The sequence below is a fragment of the Phyllobates terribilis genome, unplaced genomic scaffold (assembly GCF_046119375.1).
Source record: "Phyllobates terribilis strain yellow unplaced genomic scaffold, ASM4611937v1 Scaffold_7__3_contigs__length_470593459, whole genome shotgun sequence".
NCBI lineage: Eukaryota > Metazoa > Chordata > Amphibia > Anura > Dendrobatidae > Phyllobates > Phyllobates terribilis.
This window is the reverse complement of record NW_027362767.1, coordinates 39,062,460-39,076,414: the sequence shown is the minus strand read 5'-3', so window position 1 is coordinate 39,076,414 and position 13,955 is coordinate 39,062,460. Positions and strand designations below refer to the sequence as shown.

At 40.3% G+C, this 13,955-nt stretch overlaps 1 protein-coding gene across 1 annotated transcript in view; it reads left to right on the top strand.

Moving 5' to 3' along the window:
• Positions 1–6,531: 6,531 nt before the first annotated feature.
• Positions 6,532–13,955, top strand: part of AMN (amnion associated transmembrane protein) — a 70,736-nt gene continuing 63,312 nt past the window's right edge. The window contains exons 1-3 of the mRNA XM_073638377.1: positions 6,532–6,662; positions 12,896–13,017; positions 13,365–13,409. Coding sequence (XP_073494478.1) covers positions 6,569–6,662; positions 12,896–13,017; positions 13,365–13,409 — 261 coding nt within the window. The 5' untranslated portion in view covers positions 6,532–6,568. The remainder of the gene's footprint in view (positions 6,663–12,895; positions 13,018–13,364; positions 13,410–13,955) is intronic.

Genomic DNA, 13,955 nt, shown 5'->3' with positions numbered 1-13,955 from the left:
GGGGGGAGTATGCAAATTAGCTTTTTCTCTACAAGGAGCCAAACTAGAAGAACCATCTGTAGACAGCTGTTGTGAGGTTCTTTCTGTCCACTGATGGTGTCTGGTGGAGACTCTGGTTTTAGCTGTTACGAGAGATTTTTTTTGCTTCTTCTCGAGAGCTAATTTGCATACTTTTTTTTCCCATGGAGCTTTGCATCTCAGCCAAACAGTGCCCTGTTCTGTACTTAGAAAGGAGCAGAATCCCATAACCGCTTACTGCTTTCCTTGCACAATCCCTTTATCTTCCAGGGAAAGGACTGCGATCGGCCGTGCGGTCTTGTAGGTGAAACCGGAAGATTACGTGATTATGCAGGGAAACGGTACAAAGACCGCAGCGGTACAGGGAAGCTGCAGCTCAAAGCCGCTGCGTGTGAACACAGCCTTACCCCGATCATGTTAATTCACGATAACATAGTATTAGATGACACTGTGATTGGATAAAAAAACAAACCTAAAAACTGGATTTGAGTTGTGACTTTTACAAAAAAAAAATAAAAAATCCTTCAATTTATTCCTTGCAATCCCGATATCAATAAAAAAAACTTTCACTTCTATTTTTCTCCAGGTTTATCCAGAGAAGTTTTTGATACAATTGCAGTTTTACAGAGGAAATATTTAATTTGCATGAAAATTGCTGCAAAATTCTAAGCTTACATTTTTTTTTAAAGGCAGTAATAACAGTACCACCTGAATGTATGCGTAAGCCGGGGGTCCTACACTGATGCTATAACCTGCAGTATTACACCAGCTCCGCTACAAAATGATGTGCTAAGTACATGGACACAATTCTTATAATCATATCAGTAAAGTTTTTGTAAAAGTCTTTTTTTTTTTGTTTTAAGCTAAAAATGCTAAAATTTCACAATATTCCTTACAATCTCCGCCAGTGAGAAAAAAATAAAAATTTTTATCTAGCTTCCAAATATTGAAAAAATTGTGACTCTGTGCACGTGAAACATTGCACAAACACGTCACCACACTGCATCGGATTTTTTTCTGAGATTCTGTCCCTGGGTCTGAGCTGCCGTCTGTCCTGGTTGTAGGTCAGTTCACCGATGAGCAAAGCCTGAGATCACAGGTGTAACCGTCAGCTCCTAGCACCACCGCGCACTGCTTGTGCCAGATATTCTTCATCCTGGACGTCCCTGTTTTCCTTCCTCGTGTTTGGGACTTGTAGTCCCCCAGAAGATCACCCCAGTACCTCTACACCTCCAGAACACAGGTGAGTGTGCTACCTGTAGCTGCGGTGGGGGGAGGGCAGTCACTATGTCCTATATGAGGTTTCTGCTGTGTATTTTTTTATGTTTTTATTTATTTATTTTTATTTGTTTTTAAAGATTCCTTTTGTCGATGGTTCATAACTTATCCATATGGCTATTCTCGCCTATTGCATTTGTGAAATTATTTTGCAGACCTACTTTTATTTTCAATGATGGGTATACAGCATTTTTTTGTTTTGCTAAACTTTGAAATAGGTGATGGGGAGGAAGATAGGGTGGAAACTTTTATAAATCTGTTTTAATTGTTAAATGAAAAAGCAAAAGTCAGGGTTTTTCTGTTGTTCACCAGTCTCTGTGCAGCCTGCAGTGTAAAGAATGGAGGTGTTCAGTCCAGTTGTCATGTTATTTTTGTTTTCTTATTCGCAGAATATTTTTCTGCTGATACTACCAGCATGTGGTTGGCAGACGACTGCTGACATATGTGATGGTCCTTTTGTAAAATCCCTACCAGCTGCACCTCTACTTTGCGTGACGATCGTCATTCAGAGAGCACAGATTTGCCAATAGGTATCTAATGACGATATTCACATGCAGCGCAGATTCTGGCTTTCCTGCTGCCTGACATGAAAATTAAAACTGTGCCCCTCCAGGCAGTGTAATATAAACCTGCAGTGAATAAATGCAATTCCAGCATGGCTTTTTTATTTTTTCCTTGTCTTGTAAAAATGACCTGTCCATGTGATGCTCCAGGTCAGTACGATTACGACGATGCCAAACTTCTATAGTGTGTTTTTGTTTTGCTGTGAATTTTTCTTTTTAAGTTTGTTAAATTCACATAATTTTTTTTTTTTTACCGTGGTGAGCTGACTGCTTTATGGATACAAATTTGGGGTCCATATGACATTTTGAGCACTCTTTATTGCATTTTTTTCTTTTTTTTTAGTGACCAAACCTGTTTACCCCTCCACCCCCACAATTCTAGTGTTTTTTTCTCTATGCTGTACAGGATAATTACTGTAATGGATGCAACGATAACAAATGTTGTGGTTTTTTTTTTTTGTTTAATGGGAGGAGAATGGATTTTTTATAATAACGTTTTTTTATATTTTAAAACACTTTTTTTTGGGGTGGCCTTGAAGCTGTGATTGTCTGATCCCTTATACTATACACTGCTATTCAACCGTATGGCAGTATATAGAGAGAATCATGGCATATGAGTCCCAAAAATGGCAGGGATAGGACCTTCAACAAAACCCCAGCTGTCAGGGCAACCCATTGTTTACTGCGATTGGGTCATGGGGGTTTGATTTGAAGCTGGTTTTTGTATCCACTGGCAACCGTGCTATTTAAATGCTGCTGTCAGAGATTGACAGCAGCATATAAATGGTTAACAGCAGCAATCAGAGCTCAGCCGCAGACGCTGCTGTTAGTGACTGATGTTGGTATAAAAACACAGCCGGCACATCTACAACGTGTGGCGGGAAATCAGCGCCCGAGTCAAACACCATTACAGAGGTGGAATATTTAGGCATTTTGCTGACCCCTCAGCCCCAAAGCAGAAAACAGCCGCGTTTAGACGTTACATTAATTTTTTCCAAAAATAACTGCTGCTTTTTGCCACAATGCTGGAAAGACCACAGCAAAAAACTTCAACTGTTGCCTTGAAACATGTAAGACTTAATTCAGACTGCCAAAAATCCGTCCTGACTGCAGGTCTAAGGAGCACACCTTATACATTATTATAGTGCTGTTAGTTCAGGGAGATTCCTGGTTTTGTCATCAAAACACAGAAGTGAAAATGAGGATTTATCATTGTAATCTGAATGAGACCCAACAGAGTGATTGGCGATTTATTTTTTATTTTGCAAAAAAAATGAATTAATTTAGCAAAAGCTGCTGCGTTATGATGGCAAAATGTGATTATTCTACAAGTGGCAGCAACTTTGGCGAAGTTTATATGTAAAGTTGTCCCGTAAATGAAGAGTTAAAAAAGTTTTCAGCTTCTTGGAAACTTTGTTACTTTCTGCCAGTCTGCAGGTAGTTTCAGAAGGGCCTTGGCTGTCACTTGAGGAGATGTAGGGGGAATCTTTAGAAGTTTTTTTTTTTAGAAGATTGAAACTTTTGAAGCTTTTACACCTGCTCTCCGCTTGTGGTCACATCACCCGCGCTCAGACTGGCAGCTTGTGTCATATATCTAACTGCATGGCAGAGTAGAAACCTCAACAAGAAATGTGCAACCCCCCCAAAAAAAAATGTCCCAGCAGCTCTGGATCTGCAGGCAAAAATAATAGCTGGTGATATTTTAGGTACCGGACTGATTAAAGGGGCCTCCACCTAATATCAAAGGTTCAGTCTGGGCCCATAGCAGGAAAAATGACAGATCCCTAGAACACCGATCTGTCACATCATACTTCCCAGCCGAGCTTATGCCAATATAATTGGGGTGTCTGGGAGATTTGGGGGCGATCCTTAGCAGACTGATGCGGTCTTTGCAGGTTTAGTAATATGGAGAATTTATTAATTCCTTGCTGCCAAATTTCCACTTTTAATAGTCATATATTATGGGGTATGCCCTCTCGTTTTGCACCATAACTTGTGACTTTTAACTGTTTTCGGTCACATATTTGTAAAGTGGACGGGGCTTAGTGGCACACAGGGGGGGCCTCAAATTTCCTCAATCTCTTTCCTGACATGTTATGTATCCAGTATTGGTGTACAGAGCACGCTCAGGTGCCGAACCCGCTCACACACTGGCTGGTGCCTGTGTGATCAGAGCTGGCTGTTTAACTCCTGAGGTGCTGCAGCATCTAAGTAATTGGATACAGGGGTTGGGGGGTCCTCTTCCATCACTCAAATATTAAAAAATAAACTAAAAGTTAATTTTAAAGGTTTCCATTCCAAAAATTAAAAACATTTTTTTATCCTTTTTTAAACGCCCAAAAAAAACCAACTTAAATCTTCGCATTGCTGTAATGGTGCTGACCTACAGAATTGGGTTACCAGATGTTTTTTTTCTGCGCCGTGATTGCGGTAAAAACTGAACCTGGTCAGTAATGGTGGAAATGCATGTTGTTGTTTTTTTTTGTTTTTTTTTTTTCATTTTTCAGTAAACTGAATTGTGCCATTAAAACTACTACTTTTCCTGAAAATATTAAGATTAAGTCAAAGGGGCCAGAAAAAAAAAACCTCTTGGAAGACGGAGAGGAAAGAAGACAAATGTGCAAAAATAGAAGTTGTCAGCTGCAGGACGGGGCTATTTTACACTATAAGGTTATGACATCACGGTCTTATTATATTTGTCTATAATGACAATGCGTCTGTAATAATCACTGTAGATTTTAATTTTGTATAAATTCGGTGAAGATTTTACAAACAAAATTTCACAGCAAATAGGCAAAGTGAGAAACCGGCTTCTAAGGCCATGTTCACACGTTCAGTATTTGGTCAGTATTTTACATCTGTATTTAGCACCCACTCCTGGTTTTGGCTTACAAATACTGAAGTGGTGACGTGTTTCTGTTCTACTTTTCCTCTGTCTGTTCCACTCCTGGTTTTGCCTTACAGATACTGAACAGCTACATTCATTTCAATGAAGTTTTCTTGCATCACCACAAACAACCCATGGACGGGCGTAGTGCTGTTTTTGAAAGAGGAAAAACCCTTTAAAAATGGGGTCTGTCACCCCAAAACTTGATACAGTCCTATGAGGGAATTAGCCTCTTTAAAACTCGCACCTGCAGTATAGATTTCGCTTCTTCAGTTGTAAAGAATTTTTTTTCCATCTCGTATGTAATTGAGGGGTCCTCGGTGCACCCCTGGTGTGGCCAAGGGCTCAGTACACCCTTCTGCCTCCTCAATCAGCAAGCCGCACACCTCCCCTTAGGTTGGTTGAATCCTTGGCCCTGCATGACCACATTGACACTGCAGGGACCCAACGGGCGCACACACAGTGTCTGTGCGCAGCATGTCGAGAGTTCTAGTTTTGCACCCGCTGGTGAGCCAAAGTTAAGAGGCTGCTGCCGAAAGCCTGATAAGTCATCTGCATTGACAGGTGAGGTTGGGGGGAGTTTTCCAGTATTGGGATCCCACCTACCCACTGCCAAAAAAAATAATCTCTTGCCTTTTTCTTGAATGAATCAGGAGACCCAGGAAGTGCTTGAAGATGTCCGCAGCTCAGATGTCTGAGGTCGGTCTGGACGTCTCGGCTGGAGAACACTGATTTACAATGCTTATTAATTATATTGGGACACAAATAATCTTCGTCCTCTTAAAGGAAGAGCCACAAGACGTAAACCTATCCAACACAACAACTGCTTGTAAGACTTTGGAGAAGACATAAATAGAAAAGCCCACCGGTCCTGTTGCATCTCCTTGCCAGGCCACCGTCTGCTGGGCACGGATGCCTCAACACACTGGCAATGTGATATCGCTCCATCACTGTTGTCTATAGCTCTGTCCTGTCTGCCATGGACCTCATGTGGGTCCTGGACTGAGGTGGAAACTTTCCCAAAAGGACTGGACCACTCTCAAAAAAAAAACAAACAAAAAAAACCTCCTGTAAAGTCCAAAACCTCCCAGATGGTGTGTAACACCTGCTGGATACTCCGCCATCCCCCAACTCCCCAGATGGGTGCAAATGAGGTGGAATAGGAGGGTATGAAAAAGTTTTGGTAAAGTTCACCGCACTCCGAGACACCACTAGTTGGTAAATATAGAGGAAACTGAAGCTCCTGGATCCCAATGCAAAATTTGTAACTTGCTCCCATCTGCCAAGGGCCATTTCTAATACTGTTGTCTTCTTGTGTCTGAGCTTTTGGACCCACCTGGGCTAAAGTACAGCTGTTGCCTTTGCACCCCCTATAGTTACACCTTTTTACTTGGAGACTGATCCAGTACGGAGACCATTAAGTATTGGCTTTCAATGCCTGGTAACGCTTTTTATAAAAATGTGAGGAGGGTGCTCACCACTTTTGCCATTGGGTTGAGGGGAACACTGGGTGTTCAACCCCCTACTTTGTCGTCTAAACAACATTTATTACTGAAGTTGGTACAAATTTATTTGCACGTTCCATTCCATTGGCCATGATAGTGGTCTGCGGCCGCTGCGGGGAAGCTCTTGCCCGACAGCGTCTATAGGTCTTCTTTTGATTAGCCGGACTGGTGCAGTGACATCGTTGTGATGTGACACATGTGACATCGCACCAGGCCGGCCATTCAAAAGTACAAAAAAAAAAAAAAAACTTGAAGGAAAGACACGCAGTGAAGGTTTTGGCTGAAGTTGCAGAATCTTTGTCTTCCTTCCTCCTCACATGACACAACGCAGGTCAAGGTGCAGGGATCACCGCAGTCACCTCTGCGAGAAAATGACGACAGTACAGATCCTGCTGTCACTCCTGTCAGTCAGTAAGTACGAATTATAGTAATGTATATCACATCATAACCGTATAGGCTGGTTATCAGGGTCCGGCATCTGCAGGGGTCCGTCAGTGGGGCTCCACCTAAGAAGAAGGATACAGTTCATGAGTGAAGGAATGCACAAAATGTCAATAATCCATAGACTTTGTGTCATTTTGCAATCTCTCCAAACTTTCTACAATATTTCACTTGTTGATTTAGACGTGATGACGAGTGGCAGAAAACTGCATTAAAAGTGGGAAATAGTCCTGAAAAAGAAATGCAAATGTGGCCAAGATATGCATTTCTGCAACTAATATCAGTGATGGAAACACTGTAATAAAATAAAATTCAGCTGGGATGGGAAAAGCTCTATATATAATATATGGATGCCAAATCCTATGTGCCTTTTATAATACTGGTACCTTCTTATGTGACACAGGGACCTTCAAGCACTAAGATTTCTGCACCCGCACACATGTTCCTAACTTCCAAAAGTTGCAACTTAGATGCTGACACCCCCATGATTAACAAGTTCATGTTCACACGTAGAGTTAATTTTTTTTAATATATTTTTTTCCCCTGAAAATAAAATAAATCTATTATGTTAATTCAAGTAAAGTGGATGTGATATTCATGACCTGAAAACTCATGCCCACTGTGAGTTTAAAGACGCTGCGGAACTGTGCGGTTTTTGGTGATCTTTTTTACTTATAGACTTTCATTTAGTAGGTCTGGAAAAAATGCATGTATAATCAGAATTACATTTTTAGGGCTTGCTCTCATCTGCATAAAAAATCACTCCAATGTTGATCCAGAAAAGTAGGATGAGTGTCATGCGATACAATGACATTTTTCTCAACTAGCATCCGTATTACATGCATATGCAATCCGTTTTTAACATCAGCTTTTACATACGATAATCTGTCATTTAAAACTAGTTTTCAAGCTAATAAAGCTACCTTATATACAGATATAGATAGAAAGATGTCAGTGAGATATATAATCAGTGCTTTGTGTGTGTAGTTTTATGTACTTGCATTTAGTTAATAATTTAATAAAAATGATGTGGAATCTCCCCTTATTTTTAATAACCAGCTAAGGGAAAGCAGACAGCTGTGTGCTGGTCTTATTATTCTTGGAAGGGGTCAATATCTATGGACCTTCCCAGCATATTAATATCAGCTCATAGCTGTCTGCTTACCCTTTACTGGTTATTAAAAAGGGGGGACCCCAAAAAGAATGACATGGAGTCCCTCCTATTTTTAATAACCAGCAAAGGCTAAGCAGACAGTTACAGGTTGATATTAATAGGCTGGTAAGGGCCATGAATATTGGCCCCCTCCCAGACTAATCACACCAGCTCTCAGCTGCCCCAGAAATGGCACATCCATTAGATGTGCCAATTCTGATGCTTAGTCTCGGCTCTTCCCGATTACCCTGATGCGGTGGCAATCGGGGTAATGGTTTTGGGGCTGATGTCAGCTGTGTAATGTCCACTGACGTCAAGTCCAGGGGTTAGTAATGGAGAGGTGTCTGTCAGACACCCCCATTACTAACCCCGTAGTCAAAAAAAATAAACACACACACAGAGAAAAGTCCTTTATTTGTAAAAAGCACTCCCAGACAATTACCCACTTTTTACCCATTTATTAACAAAAGAAAGTAATCCATAATATGGAGGTCCCACAACGATCCCCGTCTTTGTCCGGTCTATGGAGCCCCGTTCAGAGAACGCAGCCCCAGAGACTGGAGCTACAGCCACTGCACAGTGCAAGAATTCGGCTGTTGTTACGAGTGGTGACATCAGAAGGTTATCGCAGTTCACAGCCGCTGAACTGCGGTAACCTTACAGACGTCACCGCTCGCAGCGTGAGAACCGATCTATCTATTCTATTCTGATGGTTCACTCTATGAATTTACGCATGGTACGTGTGCCGTGCAATTATTTTCTCACACCCATTGACTTGCATTGGTGAGTTTCGTCCGATATACGTGGCCACTCGCAGCATGCTGTGATTTTTTTCTCAGTCCGATCCGAGATACGAAAAAACTTGCAGCCAAGTAGGCAATCACAGAATAACATTAGTCAGAGTGCAATCCGATTTTTTTATTTTTTTTATTGTATTGCACTTGTCCGATTTATACGCAGATGAGAACAAGCAGAATCGCAGTGTTTCGCCATTAGAAAGTGAATTCACACCAAAAGGAAGGGAAATGCATTAAAAAAGCAAAAAAAAAACCACAATCAGAGCAGATTGCTATTGTGTTTTTGGGTGCCGACACCCGTGGAAAAAGAGTAGCAGAAAAAAAAAAACAGCATTTCTGCACATAGAAACATGGGTGAAGGGTGGTGTCGTGTTCCCACATAGGGCAAGCGCTGCATTTTTTTTGTGTGTGCAGAAAATCTGACGCAAAACAGTTTAAGGAAAGTGGATGTGATTTCATTCAAACTCATCCTCACTGCGCATCTAAAGACGTTGTAGGACTGCGGGGTGTTTGGTGCATTTTTCCATATGGCCTTATGCAGAGCCTGAAAAATAACTGATGTAAAACCACAAGTTTTTTTTTTTTCTTGGCTATATTCACACGGAGCCTTTTTGTGGAGTAGAAACTTCAAGTTTTTGAGGACTTTTGCATTTTAGTGAAGGACATGAAGAGTTTCTGCTCCAAAATCTCCTAAAAAAAACAACAAAAAACAAACAAACAAACACCCCTTTGTGTGCACATAGCCACTGAGCAGAAACCCAAAGTTTTGAGATTTGAAGGAAAATTTGTAGTGTCTGCTCCATAAATAAGCTCCTTAAAAAAACTTTGTGCAAATAAGCCAGTAAGTGCAGAATAGATGCATTTAAAAAAGCTGTGTCGAATCCACACCAAAAATGAATAAAAAAAAACAACGTATTGTCAGAGATCAAGTAATTGGAGCAGATTGTTTTTACGTATTTTGGCACTGAAACCTGCACAAAACACGAGTTTTTGCACATGCCTTATATTCTTGAGTTGCCCGAGCCTCAGGTTTCAGGATTGTTTCTTTAATAAGCAAGTGTCAATCAATTTTGAAGAGAAAGAAGATGCAAAATTTCCACTTTTTGGGGGGGAATTAGCAACTAAAATTGGTAAATGGTAACTGGTGTAAAAATAAATGACAGGAAACAAAGCGGCACGATGTATCCTAAGATAGAAATGAAGAAAGTATATAATTCCGGAGCACAAGCCAGAAATCTACTCCTGTGATTTACATACAGAAGTGAGTGTAGGATTCTATCTGTAACAAAACAGAAGTATAAGATAAATATGTAAATAATAGAAATAGTCTGAGATACTTGTCGGTGTTGCATTAGTTCTGTTAGTCATGATTTTGGCTGCGGGACGTGCCTCTGGGTGAATTTGCCAATGTTCTTTTTTTTTTTGACTACTTTGCATGTTCTGAACAGATCTCGGGTCTCTTCATTGTCATGTGACCTTTCAAAAATATACTTAAATTTCTGGTCCTTTTACTTTCTATTCACTTCCTGGAAACATTTTAATAATCGGGGTTCACACGGTATTTTTTTTTAATGCAATTTTTTTTTTTGCATAGTGTTTTAGGGAAGGGGTCCATGGTTAAATCACCTACAACAATAAGGTCACTCGGCAATCACAGATCTTCAGACCTGGTCGCTGTTACATCATTGGGTGGTTTCAGGAGGTGAGCTTGCTCCAAACAGGCTGTGGTCTCCATAAGAAACCATGATTTTCAATATGTACTCCAATGGGGGAGGAGGGGTCAAAAAATAATAATAAAAAAATGATTACAATTTTACTCACCAAGCTCTTATACCATTGAAAAAAAAAATCTAAATAAATTAAAGCACATTTGGTATTGCCACATTTGTAGTCTATATAAAATGATATTTCACCCGTAAAGTTGAAAAATTCCTGAAAAAATGTAATAAAAAGTGATTAAAGCATTATATGTACCCAAAGATTGTGGCGTTAAAAACCACAGCACGCCACGCAAAAACACAAACCTGTATACAACTCCATCGATGGAAAAAAAAAAGCTAGGGCTCTCTGAAAAATATTACATAAACTTTTTTCTTTTTTTTATAAAGTTTTTTTTTTTTCTTTAAGCCGCTAATATAGTAAAAAGAACTATACGAATTTGATATTGCTGCAATCGAACTGATCCAGAGAATCATATTTCCAGGTTATTCCTGTTGAATAAAGCGAACCCCAATAAACAATGGCTCCACTACAATAATAAAAAAAAAAGGCACAATGATAATAAAAAAAAAGTAAAAAAAAAGTTATGGCTCTTGAGGAGGTAGGGGGTGAAATAAGGAAAATTAAACCTCAAAATGGAAACTTTCTGTATTCTTAAGGGGTTAAATACACTTTTAAAGGTGCTATCAGGCAAGAGCTCCCCACTTATTACCAAGGCACAGACCAACAATTTACTAATTGAAATCAGGTCTCGCCCCACCTTTGAGGTAGTAACATCTGTGTAATGAATCCACTTCCTCTCTACATTACAAGTTTCAAGATTCAATTTGATAATCTCTTAAAGGGGTAGTCCAGGAAAAGAAAAGTTCTGTTTTCTTCCAGAAACAGCACCACCCCCTGTCCACAGGTTGTGTGTGGTATTGCAGCTCAGTTCTGTCTGATGCAATGCACAATTCTGAACAACCCATTTTAAGTCTTACAAAGCTTTACGTATTGACCCTCTCTGAAATGTGGTTAAATATGACAATGTGATCACAAGTAAAACTTTTAAAAAAGAAAAGTCACATGGCGTCCTTTATTGGGAACTTCACTGCAAGGTAAAGTTTTGCATTTTTATATGTGTGCTTTAAAAAAAGTGCAGTCCTTCTTCCAATCAAGGTGCAGAGCATCGATCTGAATGGTGAATCGGGGGCTTGTTACTTTGTTTTCCGGTGACGGTTTTCCATATTATTAGCGGAGTCGCTGTGTAATAAAGGAGGCGCAGGTTGTAGGTCACAGGTTAAGTTTCGACCGTCTTTATGGGGGGGTGCGACCTTTTATCCGCGCTCCCTCAGGACCGATGAGTGAAAACCTCAGTGATAGCGATCGTAATATATGACAAGAGGGGAATTATATATACGCAGGGATTTTTTACATTTTTTTTTTGCTCTTTTCATCTCATTATTTCTCACATATCAAGTTTTCTAATGACTGGATGGGACCTGTAATATCGAGACACCGAAAAGAAAAAAATATAAACTGAGAAGGAAACTGATACAATTAAACTTTAGAAAGAAAAGTCAAAATTGGGAGCAGTTCTGCAAAATGCTCTGACCCAAGAGACTGAAACCTGAATATTACCAGGTCCGACATTAGTGTTACTCAAATTACAAAATGGGGAAAATTTTTGGATGAACTAAAAATGTATTTCCCGCCCTCCCCGATAATGGCAGACTCGCTGTATCTAATCTAGGAGCTGTATGGCTATGTTCACACATCATGATTTTTTAAGTGTTTTTTGATGCATTTTTTTTATGCAAATTTTCAGCTGCGTTTTACAGTACCAGCAAAGTCTATGAGATTCCAGAAATCTCATGCACACATCATGTTTTTTTTTTCAGGATTTTGTGCTTTGGATGGTTTTTTTTTGCAAAACAGAGCATGTCACTTCTTTCAGCGTTTTTTTTTTTTTTCTGTATTTATTCAGCATTTTTTCACCTATTGAAAGTAACGGGTAGTAAAAAAAACGATGAAAAAACGAAGGCGTCAGGTTTTTCAGCGTTTTTTTCAGTGTTTTTTTTTTTTTGTGCCAAAACCAGAATGAGATTTTTTTTTTCACTGAACTTTATGTACATGCATATAAGAGACAAAATGACAGTGAAAAAAACGCTGAAAAAAAAAAAAAACACGCACCAAAAAACAAGCAAAAAATCCTAAATAAACCTCCTGACAAGAGATCAGGTTTTGCTGCAGAAAAAAAACGCAGCAAAAACAAAATGTGTGAACATAGCCTATGCCTGTGGGACAGCCCTGGATGTTTTGATCTGTCCAGCAAGTTACATAGTTGCCATACTGAGCACTGAGGCTTCCAAAAAAATTGGGCATCTTTGGGGTTGTAGAGTGCGGACAAGAGCCGACCTCGGGACCCCTATTTGCTGCCATCTAGTGCAGATCCCCTGCCATCCAGACTGTTCCATACTTGCACTTTTGTCTCCTGTTTATTTTCCTTCCTTTTCTACTTTTCTGCATTTATTTATTATTATTTATTCTCTTAGTTGCCCCATCAGACGCCGCGTACAGACGCTGGATCCCTGATACAAACTTTGAGAATGCCTCCAACTGGAAGGAGCAGAGAGTTCCCTGTGGCCAGGACTCTGCGGTGTTCCCAGGAGACCAGGTATAATGTGTCTTATGTCTGGAAACCCCCAACAAGCATGCCTTCTGATCTCACACAATACGAACCCTTTATTGGAATTGTCTAGTAAAACATGGCTGCTTTCTTTCAGAAACAGTGCCCCCCACTGACCATCTGTTGTGTCTGGTATTGCAACTCTGCTCCAATTGAAGTAAACCCAGCTGAGCTGTAATCCATGGTCTAAGGTTGGCGCTGTTTCTGGAAGAAAGCAGCCATATTTTTCTAAACCTGGACAACACCTTTAAATGTTGCCCCCCCCCCATTCCTTTAACCTCTGCTTCCCATATATGCCGTGTGCTAGCTGACTGTGTAATGTGTTCTCTCTACAGAGGGTCTCGGTCTTCGTACAGTCGCCCCACGCACTGACCAATCTGGTAAGAAATCCATTGCTGCAATCCTTATATTTACAACTCTTCTACATTTCCAACAAAAGGTGTCGACTAAAAATTTAGAAATCATGGCTTCTTTCTGCAAGAAACAGCTCCACCCCTGTCCACAGGTTGTGTGTGGTATTGCAGCTTAGCTCTATTCACTTCAATGGAGCTGAACTGCAGTACCAGACACAACCTGTAGACAGACCTGGCGCTTTTTCCAGAAGAATGTAGCCATTTTTTTTCTAATCCCGTTAAATGGAAAATGTATGGGGCCGACTATTTATTAGATTATAATTATTCTTCCTGCACGATATTAGAAATCCTCTTTCCATGTCCTCGCTTCTGGCTGATCTCAACAGCCAATCTGGGCAAGCAAAGCTGCGGTATAAAGCATGGGGGAGGAACCGTTATCTATTCCCTTCAAAGACAGTAGGAAAACCTGTTAAGTTTAGTCTATTATTGAGCATAGAAGAAATCGCCAAATTATCTTTCAGCTCTGCTACATCGGCCCATAGGAATCCAGTGTGCGTCTAATACAAGCTGCGG